At 35.4% G+C, this 22,101-nt stretch overlaps 2 protein-coding genes and 1 long non-coding RNA gene across 5 annotated transcripts; 1 reads left to right on the plus strand and 2 right to left on the minus strand.

Annotated features, from left to right (window-relative positions):
* Positions 1 to 1,316: 1,316 nt before the first annotated feature.
* LOC132645669 (peroxisomal membrane protein 11D) lies at positions 1,317 to 5,080 on the plus strand. 3 transcript variants are annotated; one of them, XM_060362793.1, is made up of 8 exons: positions 1,317 to 1,477; positions 3,426 to 3,632; positions 3,769 to 3,843; positions 3,922 to 3,996; positions 4,092 to 4,172; positions 4,280 to 4,354; positions 4,461 to 4,634; positions 4,862 to 5,080. In XM_060362793.1, exons 2-8 carry the CDS (start codon positions 3,441 to 3,443, stop codon positions 4,895 to 4,897), a joined length of 708 nt encoding a protein of 235 aa, XP_060218776.1. In that variant the 5' UTR covers positions 1,317 to 1,477; positions 3,426 to 3,440; the 3' UTR covers positions 4,898 to 5,080. The 3 variants fall into 3 exon arrangements, with proteins under 3 accessions (XP_060218776.1, XP_060218775.1, XP_060218777.1); XM_060362792.1 differs by having other exon boundaries at positions 1,337 to 1,596; XM_060362794.1 differs by having other exon boundaries at positions 1,475 to 1,601.
* A 380-nt stretch (positions 5,081 to 5,460) lies between these two features.
* LOC132645668 (F-box protein At4g00755-like) lies at positions 5,461 to 20,957 on the minus strand. Its single transcript, XM_060362791.1, has 7 exons — positions 20,685 to 20,957; positions 18,638 to 18,867; positions 10,177 to 10,293; positions 7,547 to 7,966; positions 7,254 to 7,423; positions 6,839 to 6,957; positions 5,461 to 6,029 (listed from the first exon to the last, which is right to left on the minus strand). Exons 2-6 carry the CDS (start codon positions 18,846 to 18,848, stop codon positions 6,844 to 6,846), a joined length of 1,032 nt encoding a protein of 343 aa, XP_060218774.1. The 5' UTR covers positions 18,849 to 18,867; positions 20,685 to 20,957; the 3' UTR covers positions 5,461 to 6,029; positions 6,839 to 6,843.
* LOC132645670 (uncharacterized) lies at positions 14,589 to 16,057 on the minus strand. Its single transcript, XR_009584155.1, has 2 exons — positions 15,647 to 16,057; positions 14,589 to 15,123 (listed from the first exon to the last, which is right to left on the minus strand). It is a non-coding gene; the product is annotated as an uncharacterized LOC132645670 (long non-coding RNA).
* Positions 20,958 to 22,101: the final 1,144 nt, after the last annotated feature.

Raw genomic sequence — 22,101 nt, forward strand, 5'->3', positions numbered from 1 at the left:
AATAGAAAGTAATGGTCTATCAATGCACCAAAACGTAAGAGCAAAAGAGATCATTTCTCTGCCACTTTATGGCCACAACGAAAAGGTGGTAAATGCTCTTGAACAGCCGCTTTAATCAGCCACTTTAATATAATAATAATAATAATAATAATAATAATAATAATATTAAAATGGTCAAAATATCCTTCACAGACAAATTATCACATCAGATTAAATTATTTATCACATATTATTACATCATTATTCGTTTTTGAGTTCTCATTTTTTAATCGTGCATCTTAGTGGGGCCCACAAGAGAAAATTAGCCTTAGCTGACGCCCTAAGCCTATCACAATAGCAAAGTCATATTTGCTGTGCACCGCATCTGTCCGCTTTTAGAAATAGAAAGCCAACTCAAATCACTAGTAAAATAAAATTATTGGAGTTTAACTTCTACATATTTATCATGAAAAAAAAATAGGAAATTAATACATAGATAATTTTTCATAATAAATATTTCAGCAGCATGACAAAAATGATTCCTTCCGTCTCAATTATGTGATTTTTCTCGCTTGTCGAGAGTTAATTTAATTAATCTTCAGAGCTAATTAAATCTGATAAATTTAATATTTTAATATATATACACTTAAAAATTATACAATGCAATAAAAAAGTATTTTAAAATACTGAATATAATTCACATATTTTGAAGGAAAATTACGCTCTATGGCTATTTTTGAAAATATTTACGCCACATAGCGCATATTTAAAGTTTGTTATCCGATTTAGCTCATATTTGTGTATAGACACCTTTTGCACGCTGCTATACAAGGTTGATAATGTCTGTTCCTAGATATAATATTGTATAATACTCCCTCCGAATAAAAAAGAGTGTCCACTTAGCCTTTTTTTTTAGGTAAAAAAGAGTGTCCACTTATCAAATCAAGAAAGAATTAACCTAATTTTTTCAGATTTGTCCTTATTAAGTGTTATGTGATCAAATCCTAATACCTATTTAATTAGGGGCAATTCAGTAAAATTACCTTTTTTTTCTCTTTAAAAGTTAGTATTTTCTTAAGTTGGCGCAAATCGCAAGAGAATATTGTATATTGGTTTATGAGACGGAATAACTTTCAAAAACATTCTCTTTTGTGAATTTCGGAAAACGGATAGTATCACATAAATTGGGATAGAAAAAATAATAAATTACTAAATAGCATTGATTATACAAAGATCTGTTTCAGTACGTGTAACATTAAAATCAAAATTTTGGATAGTGAAGTTTTAGGAGAGAAAAAAGAGAGGACCAAGCAAGGCCTTATCTGTTTTACCCAAAAAAAAAAAAAAAACCTCAGTCCGCATCCTATAATCAACAACAGCCAAGATTGAACAAACAGCTCAGACACAGCTCTCTCTCTCTCTCTCTATACGATAAACTTTTCTTTTTTAGTAAATTTTGTTGTAACTTTCAAGACAAAAGGGTGTGGCACGAAACCCGGTAAGCCAACTCTGACTATATAAACGTTCTTGCTTTCAAGTGTACGTCTGTTCTCTCCTTTGTTTTTTTGTTCATTTCACAAGCCCTATCTGTTTGCTTTTGACTCTGCCCTTCATCAGGTTAGGTATCAAAGTTTATGCTTTATTATTCCTATAGATTCACTTTTTTATGTTTTGAATCAGAATTCTCTTTTATTGGTTTTGTTTGGTCCCAATTTATGGGATTCTTCGTATTGCTGAAAATAACATGTGTCAACATCATATGCCTTTTATTGGGGTTCTATTCTATTCAATCTTTAATTCCCAGGTTTCAGTTTTATAGTTTTTCTGATTCTATTGAATCCTTAATCCTTGGGTGTTAGTTTAATAATCTTTAATGACTGGATTATAGTTTACTTCTACAAAAAAGATTGTTTTTTAGTTAATTATCAGTTCCATTTGTTGTCACTGGCCGTGTTTCTGTTGATTCGTTTCAAATATTTATACATATGTTGATGTTTATTAGTCCCTGAGCCAAAGATGTGTTTTTTTTTTCTTTCCAAATAGTCTAATGCTTTTGTTTGTCAGTGATGGTTGAGTCTAGGATTTTCCAGTTTAACTTTGTTCTTAGCATATTTGAGCTTAACTTGGAGTGATATTGACTGTATGATAAAGCATGTGAGCTGCTGAAAATTCTAAATACCTAGATTTCGAAGGATTTCGGTTGTGTTTTTGAATCAATTCAGCATGTCTCGGTTCCTTTTTCTCTTCTTCTTTGATCTTTGGAAGTTTGATCTTCTTCCATCCTGTCTGGTTTCGTTTATGTAGTCTGGGTTAGTCTATTGGTACGTAGAATGATTCAAGATGTGGCAATGGAACTTGGAGGATATCACTTTAGGACAATTGGGGCAAAGAGTATATGGTTGATGGCTTTGCCGAACCAGTAACATTCTTTTTGATGCTGAGAAAAAAATACTGTAATATTGAGGAAGGGAATATCAATGAGATATATTTGAAATAGCCAGTAGAAGCTTTGATAGAGCCTATCTCTAGAAAACAAGAGAGCTACAAGCTATAATTTACACAAATTCACATTGAGTTGATAAAAAAGACCGCTATGGACAGCCTTTTTCAATAACGACGCCATAATCTATATCGATATCTGTTTCATTGTTCCTTTGTCTTTTCAAATAATAATTTCTCTGGTGAAAAAAAGGATTATCTTGAAGTGCCATGAGACATCGAATAAGCCCTCTCTAGTTTCTGCTAAGCTTTCCACCTCCAAGGAAAGGAAAGGTAGACGTACAGAATTGTTTATGCCCCACGTATTGCAATCCTGGTTTAGGCAGGGGAATTCTAAATGCGGGATATGCAAAATTAAAGACTCTGCAGATGGTAGTCATTGTTTCATTTGCTATAAAGGCTATCTCCTTCCAGCATAGTTAGATGGAAGAACCTTTGTTTGCACTTTGCATAGCTCATATAATGTGCTTCTTCCTCTCTTACAATAAAATAAGAGTATTATGATCGAAACTGAGATTTGATAAATATCGTCATTTGATATTACTTCTTTGGTTATCAGAGTCGTTTGTTTGTTAATCTTGGTTTTGAGCTCTTATCTCTTATTAGTTCTCCTGTATTTAAGATGTCAAGTCGTGTTCCCAAGTATTAACTTTTCTCCAAAACTGGTGACTTCTTTTTCCTCCTCTCTATCCCTTTTTGAAAGGGAAACTTACAAGCAATGGACATAATAGTCCAGACACCCAGATTGATAGGCACATCCTAGGGGCTCATTGTAGTTCACTAGTTTGTCACGTTTCTTTGCAACAAATACAAAATGGTTCTCTATTAGAGAAGTACTCAGTTTGCTTCTGAACAGTGGCCGAAGCATATCAAGGGCTGCATCTTGTCCTCCTACCACCTATCCGGTTTTCTTATGATGTTAACCTTGTGCGTTTCTTATTTTGCAGTAGTTGTAGAGTAAAATGAGTGGCCTAGATGCAGCCAGAGCAGAACTTGCCCTTGCAGTTTTGTACTTAAACAAAGCAGAGGCAAGGGACAAAATATGTAGGGCAATACAATATGGTTCAAAATTCCTGAGTAATGGAGAGCCTGGCACTGCTCAAAATGTTGACAAAACAACTAGCTTAGCAAGGAAAGTATTCCGTCTTTTCAAGGTTAGCATTCAATGTATTTTGACATATTCATATTAAGAGCATTTCTATTATTCAAACAGTGGTACTAATTATAATAGCATTTATTTTCACCATTATCTATTATGTCTTTTGAGTCTTGTGTCCTTTTCTGCTACAGTTTATAAATGATCTGCATGGGCTTATTAGTCCACCTGCCCCAGGAACCCCACTCCCACTCATCTTGCTGGGAAAGGTAAATACCCACTCTCTCTTCTTGTGATCCATAATTTTTATTGTAGTGTTACCTGTCTAACAGTGCTGGTGATTGCAGTCAAAAAATGCATTGCTATCGACTTTCTTGTTTCTGGATCAATTTGTGTGGCTTGGAAGGACAGGCATTTACAAGGTATTAATTTTTTTGTATTATGCAGTCGTTCGGTTTCTCTAGAGATAAGACAATGAATGGTAAATGTCCTAACATTCTTGTTTTGTTTTACACAGAACAAAGAACGCACTGAGTTACTTGGCAGGATCTCTCTCTTTTGTTGGATGGGTTCCTCGATCTGTACCACTTTAGTGGAGGTTACTCCTCACCTTACTATTCGGCACGTGAAACTAGTGCTTGATCATTGCTCCTAGTATTTGCTTTTATGCCAATAGTTTGTCTAACACTTTGCTAATTACCACAGATTGGTGAGCTCGGGAGACTTTCAGCATCAATGAAAAAGCTGGAGAAGGAACTCAAGAGTAGCGAAAAATACAAGGTTTGCCAATTCCAAGCATCGTGCATTATGTTTATTTGGTAGCTCTGTGGAATTTCCCTTTGAAGATTATTCACATTTGTGATGTTTGGTAAATTTTGCATTGTAGAACGAGCAATACCGGAGTAAGCTTCAGAAGTCAAATGAGAGGTCCCTAGCCCTGATTAAAGCAGGCATTGACATAGTAGTTGCTGTTGGATTACTCCAATTGGCACCTAAGAAGGTCACTCCTCGTGTAACAGGAGCCTTTGGATTTGTTAGCTCCTTGATATCATGTTATCAGGTACATATCACTTATGTATTCATCTTCTCCTGGTCTACTTAAGCTGTGGGTGATACTATCAACTACAGTGGAAATGATTTACAATTAAAGAAGGAAAAGCATGATAAATAAGGAGAAGATTTTGGATACCTTAGATTGACCTAACTTCAATTAATCTTTTCAAAAGGAATTAAAGCTTATCAAAACTTCTAGCTAGTGTATTGAGATGCCTTATTTTCCTTGTGCAGTTGCTCCCAGCACCGCCCAAGGCCAAGACGCCGTGAAAGGCTCTAATGCCGTTGATGAATTCTCAGCATCACTAGAATAATTATTTGTGATATGCATACTGCTTATGAAGTCTCAGCAGTTTGTCTACATGTTGCAGTGAAATATTACCTTGTTTTCTGCATATTTCATTTTGGTACAGAACTTTAATAATGATATGATGCGTCTTAGATTTTACTACATTTGAATGGTGTGGCATTTCTAGGCCAGATATTGTACTGCAAACAGATTTCCAGATCAACACTAAACCCAAGTGTCGTTAGTGGTAAGGACCAGGAGTGAGGATATCTCAAATAGTGGACTAGATTTGTATTTAGCAGAAGATACAAAGAGGTTGAAATGAATGTTATAACTTCCCCTTTCAAGAGTTCCTAAAGGTGACATGATTTGTATAAAAAATAAGAAAAACTATCTTCTGAAAGAGGCGTATTTATTCAGCTCCTGATGAACTTTCAATGATAAACAAATTATTTCCTGAAATATTTTTCATCTTGCATATCCACCTGAACGATTAGGTTTAACTCTCTGATAGAAAGGAAAATACGCAAGCAGGATCATCTCATCTACAAAGGAGTTTATGCAGCTCCAGCCTCTAAAATTAAAAAGAACTGGTGTGAATTTACAAAGGAGAATGCAGGATATTACTTGAAAAGTAATGTAGAAAACTAAAAGAAGAGAAAATCATAGCGTTATATTACAAAGGGTGATTGGTATGAAAGAAAATATCTTCCGAAAACTATTTTTCCAGAAGAAACTTTATCTCACTATCCAACACTAATAGCAGTTAAAAACTATTTCAAATGAACTATTGGAGATGTTATCATTCATATCAAGCACACCAAACTTCTCTATGGTCCATTTACTTGTCGTCGTCATTCTACTTCATGGGTCTAAAGCTAGGCAGGTAATTCTTTTACTTAATATTTCAATAGACCTGCATCTTCAAGCACTACTTCTTCGAATGTTATGGGAGGTACATTTGCATCTTGGATAAATTCTGTTAACAAGCTTTGCAACATTGATTAGCGAACCTCTCTTTGTACTTGAGCACAAAGTCTCCAGACGGTTCGATGTTCTGTACACCAAAGGCAGGACGGAGTGGTCGCCCTCTTAACTTCCACATAGCGAATGCTGCACATATGAATCAACTGTCTTCAGATCACATACGAAAGGAGCAAGCACTTACATTTGACATTATATATTAAATAATCTTAGTTTCCAGTGAAAACAAGCACCCTCTGTTCCTTTTTCTGCTTTTTGTTATCTTAAATGCTAGCAGGATAGAATAATTTCCCCTTTTCTTGATGAAGACCAAATTTTTTGCTTTCCAGTGTTAATCTTAAGATTTTAGTACCTGGAGTGATGACCAGATTCCTCCTTCTACATGCTTCATGTTTCCTAATTGGAAAGTTCTCTTAATTCAGTGATTTGGGCTGTAAATAAACTGGGAAGGTAGTGTGAATATTGATTGTCACTATGGAAAACAAAAGGTTCCTCCACAATGCCATTCAAAAGAATGACGGGAAATAGAAGAATGCATAATATAACCAAAAAGGATGAGTCTTTTGTCTAAAAGAAAGAAGTTGATGAATGATAAACATGGACTTAGATTAGGAATGGACAGGAAAAAGGAACATTTCAAGTACAGATCAATATTTCGTTAGTATAATTGGCAATTGAATATCCAAAGAAGTTACATTGTTCTCTAGTACTTTCAAAATTGTCCTAATTTACAAATTTACGCCTCATTTCTTGAGTTAGAAATGTATGTTTTGAAGAGAAAATATGGGTTTAATTTCTTTGGCAGATGAAATTAGTAACTCGAGGTATTTCAAGCCTCATCAGTAGTACATAGAGAAGACAGCTACAAAATCTTGCTGCTGAATAGACCAACGGAACAGAACTTTCAATTAAGACCGGGGAAAGTGTTGAACACTAACCATATCTAAAACAAGTCGTCAATCTCACATCTCTCAGCTATGCCCAACAGTTCAATCTGCAGATATCCACCAATGCAAAGTACCGATTCTGGTAGCTTGAACTGCTGCAAGCGGTTTTCCTGGCCATCAAAGTTTTATCTGTTAATTCTCCTATGCAAATTACTCTATGACACTCCTTGGAAAGGCCTGTACCTGTAGTTGATGTTTAACCTAGTATAATTTTTACTTATGACAAGACTTGGAAGCCTTGGCCAGAATAATGCCTACAAGTGTTCCCAATCAGTGGAGAACTATTCCACCTACTTAGGACAAGACTTTGCGCCTTGACCAGAATAAAGCTTAGTGCCTCCACCAGGGAAAATAAAAATAAAAATTAGCACATAAGATTTGTCTGTGTTGGGAAAAAGTAAAGTACCTGTTCCAGAGGGAGTTCTTTTGAGGTATACGTCCATATAAACTTGTCATCAGCAGGCTGTCGCTCGGGCAAGTGCAGGAGATCACTCTTATCTCTTGAGGATTTGGGGTGTCCTAATCGAAACCGAACAGATTTTGCGGAGTATATGGGCTTTCCTTGATGGAAATAAACTGATTTGGAAATGTTTGTATCTTAGCAAAAGAGCAACAAAAAAAAGTTTGGAAGTCTGACTGGGAATGGTCGAGAGGGAATTTAGTGCCCAAGGTGATGATAAGAGAGAATGAACAAATCACCTTTAAAAGGTTGTATCTTTATTTCAGTGATGACACAAAGATCAGCTTTCAATTTGTAAACTAGCATCTCGGAAGCATTGGGATCACTGTGTCCTATACTTGACCAGTATGAAGGTAAATCTTGATATCTGTCTCTTGGAACAAGAGTATGCACAATACTTTCATCTGGATAATGGTCCGTACTTGAAGTGCTAACTGCATTACCTATGCAATTACTTGGACATGAATTTGATGTTTCAATAGCTTGAAGTAGAGAAGCATAAACATTATGGTCTCTTTTTAGAGTCTCCCAACTGGAATTGCTAGACTCAACATCTTTTCCTTCTGCTACCCTCAAATCTGGTTCTGCTATACGTGCAATTCTAGAAAGCTGTGGAAACTTTCTCAGACACAGATGCTTGGAAATTCCATTAGTAGCCACTGCAAACAAATAAGTAGACGTTCAACTCATTCGTTCTCCCAATGATAGTAAACCTTCAATGACCTTTAAGTAGCAAAAAATGGCATCCCTAGATTTCTTGAAGAAATGCTTAATATAGCATCAATTTTCTGTATGAAGGAAATTGAGAAATTGTGAAAAATTGATGCAACATCATAAAGCCAGAAGAAGTGATGTAGTTGGTACGCATATAATTACATGGAGTATAGTTGTCTCTGTCACAGAATCAACATGGGTTTAGCTAAAAATAGAAATTTAATACAGCAAAGGACCCATGTAGGGATAAACATAAAATTTATAGAATCTCTTGTTTTAGAGAACCTCTAGCTTATAAGAGAAATTATTTAGAATTAGACGAAGTAGTCCTGAATAGAGCAGAATGGATACAAAGGATTCCCATAGCTGACAAATTAATTAGGGTTAAGGCATAATTGATTGATTAATTGTTAAAGCCGATCATTTGCATTAATACATCTCACAAATTGGGAGTGCGTAAAAGAAGAAACAATACCACATTAATGCATTATTACTAATTTACAGAGAAAGATATATGTTACCCTATAGTTTTCCCCATCAGAACAGCGAATTTCCCACAACAATTCCCTCTAGAAAAGGAAGGAGATGAATCTGCCTAAGTAAGGAGCTACTCCTGGGCTTAGTGTGAGTAAATTCACCCGGGAAAGAACAAAGAAAGGGCAATCAGTTCATCTGAAGTTAAGAAAATTAACCATTTAACCTTTAAACCATGCATGTAAATAGTGGCAATAAGGATCTGAACTTTTTGAAATTTGAACCAGAACTAGAATAGGAAAACAAGTAGACACAATTACGTCAAGACATCTACATCATTGTGATACAATCACTCACAACAGATTTCAGAAAACTAGCAAACCAGGAGGATGAAAATTCATCAGTTAGTACTTTCATCTTCTAACCCAATTCTTAGGAATTCACCTAGACCATCAAAGTATTCTAATACCGGCACATTGTGCTTGAATTTCTGATACTTGGATTAACCAAGAAACATGGAGAAGACAAGATAACAGACAACAATGCTATGTAGTAGAAGTTATACACTAGTCTAATAATTACATCCAAAGATCTTCATCAAGTCCATACAGCTTATCGGAAGAACTTTATTCTGACAATTACTTAGAGAAAGCAGATCTTCATTCTTTCAATTTTTCTGGACGAGGAGACAAGCTTCTAAAATGCACAGAAGAACCATAAGGTACACGGCGCACATATGAGAAACAGAGAAAGAGGCATATGGTAATTAACTCTACCCTGCCAGGATCAGAAACATATCCTAATCAGCTTATTCTCGGTTTTGTGATCTGCTGTTGATACCATAAATTTTGAAAAGGAACAATATTCAAGTTTAAGGACCGATTAATCTGGCGTTCATGTAATATCCATCTCAGCTCTTTCCTAACTTAGACACTTTGGAATCAAGTCATTAGAAATCTGGACTTGTCAAGTATAATTTCAACGATCAACTCAAAAGTTTCTAAAATATAAAAGAGAAATAGGGACACAAGAGATGGACGCATATTAGAGGTTCTTCACAGCCAAGGTCGGAGACATATTACAATATTTCAACTTACATAACATTTTAGGTTGTTGATATCGCATGGGAAAACCAAAAAGGACCAGGTAATTTGGTCAAGGTCTAACCTTATTTTTTGAACCTCGAGAGATTCTCATATACAGTGTTTCTTTGTCTCATACGTGAATTAATTTGCACATGGTATTTGAGAAGAAAGCAAAGAAATTTGATTATGATTCGGTTGGTTGTACCCTTAAGAGGATTCTCCTTCCTCTTTCTGAGGCTTCACTTATTTGTACTCATTCCAGGTATATTCATATGGCGGATTTAGTGGCATTGCTCATACTAGGTCTAGATGTAAACAACGAATATGTTATCACTGCAGAAAGGGTCTTTAATTTACTTTTTTGATCGGTAAGACTCTATACTTAAGTATCTATAACGATGAAAGAATATAAAGAAAGAGCAAGAATGAGCTTTTAGGCTCATAAGTATAGCAAGCATAGAAAATGAGTAGAAGAGTCTCACAATAGAAATAGGAAATTGCAATCTATGACTACTTTTTGTGGAAAATTAACATCATTAGGAGTGATGAGAGAGAGAAATTGTACAAAGAAAAAGGTGAAAGCTTGAACGACTCACCAAATTTGCGCCAGAGGCATGAAACAGCACCAGCACAGACCACATCAGCTGGATCATCCAAACGCATTAGAATGTTCAGGGACACATCAGTTTCAAGCCACAGCACAAAATCAACACCTGTCTCCACACAAAAGTGCATTTTCCCAAAGTTTCAAACTCTGAATCATCACAAACACATAATTTATGACAAAAACATTTATTTTGAGGAACGCTGAGAGGGAAGTAAGTAAATTGATAAAAATGAATTTAAATGGCAGTTTATGTTTGTTTTTGGTGTTACTGAAAGGCTCACGAAAATGGCTTCTCTTAAGGCGCTTTAAAAGAACAAACTTTCTCATCAAGTCAATACTCACATAAAAAATCTCATCCTTCATAACATTAACTAATTATCCAATTCATAAACACCAAGAAGAAAATTCTGGAATACCATCTAACCTATGAAATGAGAAAGCAAACATGAGGCAAGAAAAATAAACAACCGGAAGATACTACCAATTTGGGGCTTTAAGAAAAGGAAGGAAAATTAGCATGCAACCAAGAAACCTACACATCTGGAGTTCACCAAAAAAAATCAACAAAAGAATGAAGGCCAATTGAACACAAAGACCAGCAGAGAGTAGTAAAGCAACGGACTTTGTACCTTTTGGATTGACGAAAATGAACAGAACCTAGAGAACGAAACAATATGCATTACAAGGATACAAAATGGCCACTGTTTCCACACTATTCTGTTAGTAGGTTTGACATCCCAATGGCTGCAACTATCCGTGCAAACATTGGAAGCCTCAAAACTTCAATCATGGATAAACTAATTTCTGAGTTTTCCTATAAGCACCGAGGAATCGTTGTAGAGGGGTCACTTTGCAACTGCGGGATTACAACAGATGGTTAACTAATAATGGTGAGGATGAGGTTTTATCTTATGCTACTTTTAGATAGATATTGTGTTACTTGACGAAACTAACAGGAGAGTTAATCAAAAGTTAAACTATAGGGAAGCACTAATGAGATTAAAAGTTTTAGAATAAGTAGAAGTAAGAATAAATGCAGCGTAAGTTAGACTCCATAAAAAGAATGAAGTGAAATTAGAAGTCATTGTGGTTTTGTGTCTTCTAAGAGAATGACATGATTGACGGACACACAACACATAGAACTGAAATTTGATGATTGATATATGATATTATGAGTGTATTATGAGAATAGACGGATACAAGATACCTAACAAACTGAAATGCAAGCATACAGAAGGATTGAGAGACCAACAATGTTATACGAGAGTGAATACTGGACCTCTAAGACCCAACGTATCCACAAGAAGAGTATCGTAAAAATACTGCTATTGAGATAGAAATGCAGTCATATAATGTTAGACAAGTGTATGATTGATCAAATCCGACATAGAGTGCAAGTAGCACAAATAAAGGATAAACGATTGAGTGAGATGGTTTTGCCCATGTCCCGCATAGACATGCAAATGCATTGGTGAGTAGGTGAAACACAATAATGATTGAAATTGCTGAAAGAAGACGAAGTACATCTAAAATCATATGGAAAGAAATTGTCTTAAAAGACTTATAATCTAAGGATTTAGCTAAGAATAGAACGAACTAGAAACAGCGGATCCATATAGGCGATATCACCTAGTTAGAACTAAAGTTTAGCTATTCGTATTAACCTGAGGTCCAGCGATTTGCCAAAAGCCTTTGTAGTCTGGCTAGAGCTTTGTGCACCAGTGTTAGGACAAGGTTATATTAAAGAATCTTATTTTAGAAATTCTCTGTTTTGACTTAAACGACAATTATCTAGTATGGAAATAAATGGACTCACATAGACCAGAATGGATACAAAAGATTCTTATAACTGATTTTGAAAAGTAGTTGATTGATAGTTAAGATCAAGACGGTTCCTGGGCAAAACCTATAACTTGCATATCTATCATACCAATTAGGCATGTCTAAAAAAAGTGTGTTCAAAGTTCTTGATAACAAGAACACAACATTAGCACAATAAGCAATAAAAATGATCACGGATAGCTCCTCGTAGGTCAATGAACTTAAATAAGAGTTCTTCTGGATTTGGAATTTGTAAAAAGTTAAGATATTAATGCTTGGATATGCTAGTGTTTCACTAAATGTATATAAAGTCACAGCAAGAACAGTAATACAAATGGTTTATTCCTACAGAAGAAGTCATTATAAATCCAGGTTAAAAGACAAACTTCAACCTCTATGAACCATTTATTAGTACAGACAACTCCACACAAGTTACTAGAAATTATTTAGAAGCTGCCCAGAAAGAACCTTTTCTTCTCTTTAAAAACAGCATTATCCAAAAATCAAAACTTTAAACAATATTTGGAGTAAAGGGAAATATTCACAAATACAAGAATGAAATTTCTTATACTCGGTAATTTATAGATGAAGAAATAGGAGAAAAAACAACCTTAGAGATGGGCAGGGCTACGGTCAATAATCTGATGCATAGGCGACTAGGACAATGTCGTTTTTACTAAAGGGGCCGATTTCAGAATATAATTTAACTATGAGAAATTATTTTTTTGTTAAACACAATGTATTATAATCACAATAATGGGATTATCTAGTTATCATTTCAGAATGGAAAAGGGCCAAAATGCCCCTCACTTATTGAAATGATTTAAATTTGTGGGCAATTTGCAGGATTGCCGTTCGCTGGGGGTGACCTTTAATTTTTGTTCTTCGCTAAAAAAATTTTAGTTTTGAGTTTGAATTTCCGCTTAGTCAAAAATTTTAAAAAAAATCGCAAGGTAGAATTTGAATTCGCAAAATAGAGTTTTGCTGTCTTGCGAATCCAAACATCTGCTTTGCAAAAATTTCCTTTTTTTTTTTTTATCATTGAGCTGGGCGGACCCAGAACCGTATTAGACGAAGGGCAAAAATTAGAGACCACCCAAATGAAGGGCAATCCGCGCAAAAAAAGTAAATTTGTCCTCGTTCTACTTATTGAACCCCTATAGCCCCTAAGTTACAGGCCCTAACATCAATTCTCCGATTAAAAACGACCCTTCTTCCACCGATTGAATCCGAATTATCCTTTACGATTAAAAATGTTTCTCTTCTAATTGGAATTATAATGTGAGATATGTGGGGTTCAGCTAAATATGTGATAAGATATTAGACCCAATTCATAAATAACCCGACTCAATAGCTTGTCTACATGTTGCAGTGAAAATGTTATCTGGTTTTCTGCATCTTTCATTTTGGTACAGAACTTCAATAATGATATGTAGTGTCTTGGATTTACTACATTTGAATGGTATGACATTTCAAGGCCAGATATTGTACTGCAAGAACATGTCCAGATCATAGTCAAAAGTAAATCCAAGTGTCTTTAGTGGGACTAGGGGTGAGGATCTCTCAGATAGTGGACTAGATTTGTATTTAGACACAAGTTACAAGAGGCTGAATGCCGCAACTTCCCCTTTCAAGAGTTCATTAAAGTTCGCATGATTTGTACTCCTCAAGGTAAAAAGGAGTGTTCACCTAGTTATTTGCACCACTATTGAGAAAATACTAATTCTTAAAAAAATAATTAATTTAACTAAATTGTCTTTAATTAAATAGGTATTGAAATAAAAAAAATAGGTAATTTAACTAAACTGTCTCTAATTAAATAGGTATTGAAATTTTATTACATAATAGGAGCAAATTTGAAAAAATAATATTAATTCTTTGTTGATTTGATAAATATACTCTTTTTAACCCAAAAAAAAAAAAGCTAAGCGAACTTTTTTTTTTAATCCGAACGGAGTATTAAATAAGAAAAATATCTCCTGAGTTAAGCGTATTGACTCCAAGGATCTAGAAGAACCTATAACAACAGTAATCTTTTTCCAAAACAAAGTTAAAGCCCATAAAAGTTTTGAAATAGTGGTTAATTAGCTCCCGCTTTTTAGGCCAGCTCAATTCTCTTATCCATTAGTAATGCCCTGGGATGATCTCATCGAGGAAAAGCCAAAATGCAATTGTTTTGTCCGCCGCCTCGACACATTCTCTTCCCTGCCCCGTATCGTCCCATACAGAAAGAAGAGCGCAAAGCCCCAACCTAACATATATGTAGATCCAATAACGTAAAGCGAGGAGTTGAGCCTAAACTAGCAAATCGAATTTACTTTCAGAACCATTCTTCCTACGATTAACATGTGTGCAATTTAGCAGGAACACACAGCGCAAACAAACCTGAGCTGCCATGCTGCATCCCTATTTGGATTCCTGAACTGAGAAGTAATCATAGTAGATATTTGTGTTACTCCAGCGCTGATGAACTTTCAATGAGAAACCAATTATTTCTTGAAATATTTTTCATCTTGCATTCCCCACCTGAACAATTAGGTTTAACTATGAAAGAAAGAATAATACACAAGCAGCATAATATCATCTACAAAGGAATTTATGCAGCTCTAGAACTAAAAAGCACCGGTGCAAAACTTAGTAACAGATGATCAGAGAGAATGGAGGGAATTTACTTGGAAAGTGATGTAGAGAACTAAAAGAAGGGAAAACCATGACATTAAGCTACAAAGGGCGTTTGATATGGAGAAACTTTCTCTCACCATCTAATACTTTCTAAAATTTAGAAACTATTTCAAATGAACTACCAGAGAACATTCTCTTTCATATCAAATACATCGAATTACTTTCTGGTCCATCTAATTGCCGTCATCATTCCACGTCATGGGTCCAAAAACACGGCCGGTAATCCTTTTACTAAACTTTAATAGACCTGCATGTTCAAGCACAACTACTTCGAACGTTATTGCAGGAACACTCGTATCTTGGATGAATTCCTTTAGACAAGCTTTGCAACATGGCTCAGAATTAGTGCTGTAGCACAAAGTCTCCAGACGGTTCGATGTTCTTTACGCCAAAGGAATAAAGTGGCCGCCCTCTAGCTTTCACGTGGCAAATGCTGCACATATGAATCAACTGCATTCAGATCATATAGGAAAGGAAAAGCACCATCCCTCTTTACAGAGTATTCGGATGTGCTTTTAAAAATAATAATAATAACAACAATAACATCTGTTTTATTATACCAAGTTTGTCCAGACAGTTCTTTAATGAATCCAAATCTTTAGTTTCTAGTGAAGACCGCTTTTTGCTTTCCAGTGTTAATCTTAAGATTTTTGTACCTTGGAGCGATGACCTGGAGCACTTCTTTTTTTTCCCTCCTAGTTTGCTTTATGTTTTCCTAATCGGAAAGTTTTTTTGAATTCAGTAGAGCTTTGGGTTGTAAATAAACTGGAATGGTAGTGAATATTGATTGTCACTATGGAAACCAACGTTCATCTACATTCCTCCAAACTGCTATTCAGAAGAATGCATAATATAACCAGCCTTATTAGTACAGAGACAAGTCAGCTACAACATCTTGCTAATGATAAGACCAATAAATAACTTTCAATTAAGAAAGAGAAGTGTTGAACACTGACAGTATGTAAAATAAGTCGTCGATGTCACATCTCAGAGCGCTGCCCAATGGTTCAATCTGCAGATATCCACCAATGCAAAGCACCGGCTCTGGTGGCTTGAACTGTTGCAAGCGGTTCTCCTGGCCATCAAAGTTCAATCTGTTGATTCTCTATGACACTCCTTTGGAAGATCTGGAGATGATGTTTAACCTAGTATACCTTTTACTTATGACAAGAGTTTGAAGCCTTGGCCAGAATAAGGCCTACTAGTGCTCCCCCTCAGTGGAGAACTATTCCACCTACTTAGGACAAGACTTTGCGCCTTGACCATAGTAAAGCTTAGTGCCTCCACCAGTGGGAGACTAGGCCAGAAAAAAAAAAAGACAATTTAGTAAATAAGATTGTCTGTGTTGGGAAAAAGTAAAGTTTATACCGCACCTGTCTCATAGGGAATTCTTCCGAGGTATACGTCCAAACAAACTCGTCATCAGCAGGCTGTTGCTCGGGCAAGTGCAGGAGATCACGCTTATCTCTTGAGGATTTGAGGTGTCCTAATCGAAATCGAACAGATTTTGCGGAGTGTTTAGGCTTGCCTGAATGGAACCAAACTGATTCGGAAACGTTTCATATTAGCAAAAGAGCAACAAAAAAATGGAAGTTTGATCGCGAATACGGGAGAGGGCATTTAGTGCCCAAGGTGATGATAAGAGAAATTGAAAGAAGCTGAACAATCACCTTCAAAAGGTTGTATATTTATCTCAGTGATGACACAAAGATCAGCTTTCAATTTGTAAATTAGCTTCTCGGGGGCATCGGGATCACTGTGTCCTTTACTTGACCAGTATTAAGGTCTATTTCGATACATGTTCATTGGAATTAAAGTAATGAAAATACTTTCATCTAGATCATCATCATCGTCCCTAATTGAATCGGTAACTGCATTACGTATGCAATCACTTGTACAAATGTTTGATTTTCCAATATCATGAAGTAGATAAGCATGATGGTCTCTGTTTAGAGCCTCCCAACAGGAATTGCTAGACACGACATCTTTTCTTTCTGCTACTCTCACATATAGTTCTGTTATACGTGCAATTCTACAAAGCTGCGGAAAATTCTCAGACAGAGTTGCTTGGAAATTCCATTAGTAACAACTGCAAACAAAAAGTAGACCATCAACTCATTTGTTGAAGAAATGGCATCCCTAGATTTCTTGAAGAAATGCTTAATATAGCATCAATTTTGTATGAAAGAAATTGTGAAATTCTGAAAAATTGATGCCACATCGTATAGCCAGAAGAAGTGATGTAGTTGGTACATTTAAATTACATGGAGTATAGTTGTCTCTGTCACAGAATCAACATGGATTTAGCCAAGGACAGAAAATAATACAGGAAAGGATCCATGTAAGATAAGCATGAAAATTATAGAATATCTAGTCTAGTTTTAGAAAACCTCTAAATTATAAGAGAGAATTGTAGAGAATTGGACGAAGTAGCACTGAATACAGCAAGAATGGACACAAAGGATTCCGTAGTTGACAAAATTAATTAGGGTTAAGGCATAATTGATTGGTTGATAGTTAAAGCCAATCATTTGCAATTAATGCATCTCACAAATTGGGAGCGCGTAAAAGAACAAAGAATACCACATTATGACTAATTTACAGAGAGAGACATTTGTTACCCTATCATTTTCCCCATCAGAACAGCGAATTTCCCACAGCGATTCTCTCTCAAAAAAAGGAAGGAGATGAATCTGCCTAAGGAGCTACTCCGGGGCTTAGTGTGAGTCAATTCACCCGGGAAAGAACAAAGAAAGGACAATCAGTTCATCTGAAGTTAAGAAAATTGACCATTTAACCTTTAAACCATGTAGTAAATAGTGGCAACAGCTAATAAGGATCTGAACTTTCTGAAATTTGAACCAAAAATTGAATAGGAAAACAAGTAGACACAATTACGTCAACATATCTATAGCGTTGCGATACAATCACTCACACCAGATTTCAGAAAAGTAGCAAACAAGGAGGATGAGAATTTATCAATTGGTACTTTCATCTTCTAACCCAATTCTCAGGAAAATTCACCTAGACCATCAAAGGATTCTAATACCAGCACATTGTGCTTGAATGTCCGATACTTGGAGAAGACAAGATAATGGACAAAAATGCTATGTAGTAGAAGTCATATACTAGTTTAACAATTATATCCAAAGATCTTCATCAAATCCATAGTTTAACAATTATATCCAAAGATCTTCATCAAATCCATACAGCTTACGGGAAGAACTTTTATTCTGACAATTACTTAGACAAAACAGATATTCATTCTTTCAATTTTACTGGACAAGGAGACAAGCTTCTCAAATGCACAGATTAACCTTACTTTTTGAACAAGAAGGACCAGGTAATTTGGTCAAGGTCTAACCTTAACTTTTGAACCTCAAGAGATTCTCATCTACACTGTTCTTTGTCTCATGCGTGAATTAATTAGCACATGGTATTTTAAGAACAAATCAAAGAAATTTGATTATGATTGGATTGGCTGTACCCTTAAGAGGATTCTCCTTCCTCTTTCTGAGGCTTCACTTATTTGTACTCATTCCAGGTATATTCAAATTGTGGATTTAGTGGCATTGCTCATCACTGCAGAAAGGCTCTTTAACTTTTTTTGATTGATAAGGCTCTTTACTTAAGTATGAAAGAATATAAAGAAAGAGCAACTATGAGCTTTTAGGATCATTAAGTATAGCAAGCATAGGAAAAAGAAGAAGAGTCTCACAATAGAAATAGGAAAATGCAGTCTATGCCTTACCATTAGTGAAAATTAGCATCATTAAGGACTGTAGTATCATGATCAGAGAGAAATATAACAGTTTTTCAGTCTCACTGCTAAAATACAACAACATACCCAGTGAAATCACACAAAGTGGGGTCTGGGGAGCCTTACCCCTAAAATAAGAGTACCAAACAAGGATACAAAGAAAAAATTGAAAGCTTCAACAACTCACCAAATTGGTGCCAAAGGCGTGAAACAGCGCCAGCACAGAGCACATCAGTTGGATCATCCAAATGCATTAGAATGTTCAGAGACACGTCATTTTCAAGCCACAGCACAAAATCAACACGTGTCTCCACTTGCAGATCTGCTGCTTCAGATTCATCGAGCTGGGTGCTGCTTCCTTCTCCTAGTTTTGTGCGTCTTTTTCGGCAAAAGCGCATTTTCTCATAGTCCCAAACTCTGAATCATCACAAACACATAATTCATGACAAAAAAACATTTATTTTAATAAAGACAGAGAGGGAAGTGAGTAAACTTGATAAAAGTGAATTTAAATGCCAGTTTTATTTGTGTTTGGTGTTACTGAAAAGCTCAGGAAAATGGCTTATCTTAAGGCGCTTTAAAATAATGAATCTCCCTCATCAAGTCAATACTCACATAAGAATCTCACCCTTCATAACATTAACAAATTTTCCAATTCACAAACACCAAAGAAGAAAAATCTGGGCTACGATCTAACCTATGAAATGAGAAAGCAAAAATGAGGCAAGAAAAACAAACAAACGGAAAGATACTACAAGTTTCGGGCTTTAAGAAAAGGAAGGAAAATTAGCATGCAACCAAGAATAACTTACACATCTGGAGTTCACCCAAAAAAATGCAAACAAAAGAATGAAGGCCAATTGAACACAAAGACCAGCAGAGAGTAGTAAAGCAAGGGACTTTGTACCTTTTGGATTGAAGAAAATGAAAAGAACCTAGAGAACGAAACAATATGCATTACAAGGATACAAAAATGGCCACTGTTTTCTCCCTATTTTATAAGGAGGTTTGCCATCACAATGACTGCAATTACCCCTGCAAACTTTGGATGCCCCCAAAATTTTGTTCATGGATAAACTAATTTCTGAGTTTTTCAATAAGCATTGAGGAATCACACTTTGCAACTGTGGGCTTACAGCATATGGTTCACTAGTGATAATGAGGATGAGGCTTTATGGTACATGCTACTTGTAGATAGATATTGTGTTACTTGACAAAACTAACAGGAGAGTTAATCAAAAGCTAAATTATAAGGAAGCACTAGTGAGAGTAGAAGTTTTAGAATAAATAGAAGTAAGAACAGTTATACAATGGTTTATTCCCCTACAACTCACTTTTCACAGAAGTCATTATATTGCAATAATCATGGTCAAAAGACAAACTTCAAACTCTATGAACCATTTATTGGCTATTATTATACATACCAAACCAGCAACACATCTGTGTCTAGAGCCCAGGAAATTGCTCAAATGGGAAATAAACAAATCAATTAGCAGACAACTCCACAAGTTACTATAAATTTTTTAGAAGCTGCCCAGAAAGAACCTTTAGTTTCTTTTATTCTCGATGGGGAACCTTGGAGCAACGGTAAGGTTGTCTCCGTGTGACCTATAGGTCATGGGTTCGAGCCGTGGAAGCAGCTACTAATGCTTGCATTAGGATAGGCAGTCTATGTCACACCCTTTTCTTGCAAACAAATTTCGATTTGTTTTTCTTTTGAGCCGAGGGTCTATCAGAAACAGCCTCCACCCCACAAAGATAGGGTAAGGTATGCATACATCCTACCTCTCCAGACCCCACCTTGTGAGACTACACTGGGTATGTTGTTATTGTCTACATCACACCCCTTGGGGTGCGGCGCATCTTCGAACCTTTCTAATGCGGGATGTTTTGTGCACCAAGTTGCCCTAGTTTCTTTTATTGTCTTTTAAAATATCATTATCCAAAAATCAAAACGTTATGGACATGCAAAGTTTTACCCACTTACCACAATTAAGCAACTTCATATTTCTCGAATATACACACTCATCATGCTCATAAAATGAGGCAGCGGTAGTAACATTGTCAGACAGTAGAAATTAAAAGAAAAGAAGAAACAATAAACTAACCTATACTGGAGTAAAGGGAAATTCCTTTAGTCGGTAATTTGTAAGTGAAAACTAACGGAGTAGCTTTTTTAGATTTTTACTTCTAAGAGGCAAAACCCAGATGAAGAAGGAGGAGAAAAAGCTAACCTTTTAGATAGGCGGGTCTACAGTCTACTCAAAAGCAAAGAATCTGATACGAAAGGCGACTGGAAAATGTATTTTTAAAGCATTTTAGGTATTTATCTTGAAAAATCAAATCAAAATCCAACGCGGCACAAGCCAAGACTCGATTATGTAAGAATATAGTGATTTACAAGATCATATTCCAAGAGAATCAACCGCTTTCTCCATGAAAAAATTAAAAGTGCAGGAGAGAATTCTAATTTTTTGTTTTGTTCGAAGAGAGAAATGGCCTGAAAATGACTGGATTCCTTTGTTTTTTTAGCATTTTATTCAGCACGTGTTTGAATTGTTATCCAGCTCAATTTATAAATGGCAAAGAAATTCCTTAAAAATTATATCCAGGAGTAATAGGACCCCCGTAAAGGTTAGATGTGTTACAACAAATTCAGGCAAAGGTTGGGGTGTATTTTAGACATTTTTCTTTTTGGAAAACAAAGCGGTTTTTTATTTATTTTTTAGTGTTTGGTAAGTAAGTAAAAAAATTTATCTCAAGAGTATGTATATGTAATCTAGCCAAAATATTATGGAGGTGGAATAGGGTTAGGTGTGGGGGTTCGGGATGGAGTTGGGAGCGTTGGATGGGTGGAGACGAGACAATGAATTTGAATTTTTACTTATGCAACTTGTTTTTTCAACTTTCATCATTTTCCTACCAATGTTTTCCTTTTTCCTTTGTGCCAAACACAACATAAGTATTGAACTCGTCATTACCAACCTAATAATACATTTGTTTGGTTTTTTGTTACAAAACTCTGAATAACAACCGCGGCATTTGGTTCATCCTATTAGAGTTTGTATCACTAATACCCACGGGGAATCTATGTATTGCAGTATTTTATACAAGGTAAAACATAAAATCATTTAACAAAGTTTAGATAAGAGTATCTAAAAACAAAAATCACTACAGTCAAACCTCTCTATAATTGTCATTCGTTATAACAACATTTCACTATAACAACCTGATTTTCTCCGAATCCAATTTTTCATGTTATATTTTACTTCTCTATAATAATATTCTATCTATAATAGCAGTGACATTCATTATAGCGGTACACTCTTTATAAAATTACATCTCTATAACAACCATACTCAAATATTAGGGTGAGATATAAGAGTCAATTGTTAAGCTCTTAGACAGCCTTCAAAGGAAAGCTATTAAATTCCCTTTTGGTGAAAGTTTGGATAAAATTCTTTGTCAACTCAAGCATTATATTATCTCTAAGAGATTGGAATTTACGTAACAACCTACAATTGTAGAATTCTTACTTAAAACTTAAAATATTTAAATTCTCAATTAATTTTAAATGCATATTTTTCTTAAATTTTAATTCTTCATTGGTATGGTACAACGTTATGGATTAATTAGTAATTTATTAGTCTT

The sequence above is a fragment of the Lycium barbarum genome, chromosome 6 (genome assembly GCF_019175385.1).
Source record: "Lycium barbarum isolate Lr01 chromosome 6, ASM1917538v2, whole genome shotgun sequence".
Taxonomy (NCBI): Eukaryota; Viridiplantae; Streptophyta; class Magnoliopsida; order Solanales; family Solanaceae; genus Lycium; species Lycium barbarum.

Coding starts and splice junctions, on each gene's coding strand:
- LOC132645668 (XM_060362791.1), bottom strand. CDS start 18,848: ATGCGCTTTTGCCGAAAAAGACGCACAAAACTAGGAGAAGGAAGCAGC. Junction 10,294..18,637: donor ACGCCTTTGGCACCAATTTG/GTGAGTTGTTGA, acceptor GTGTGGAGACAG/GTGTTGATTTTGTGCTGTGG. Junction 7,424..7,546: donor AAAGATACAACCTTTTAAAG/GTGATTTGTTCA, acceptor TTTCCAAATCAG/TTTATTTCCATCAAGGAAAG.
- LOC132645669 (XM_060362793.1), top strand. CDS start 3,441: ATGAGTGGCCTAGATGCAGCCAGAGCAGAACTTGCCCTTGCAGTTTTG. Junction 3,997..4,091: donor GAAGGACAGGCATTTACAAG/GTATTAATTTTT, acceptor TGTTTTACACAG/AACAAAGAACGCACTGAGTT. Junction 4,635..4,861: donor CCTTGATATCATGTTATCAG/GTACATATCACT, acceptor TTCCTTGTGCAG/TTGCTCCCAGCACCGCCCAA.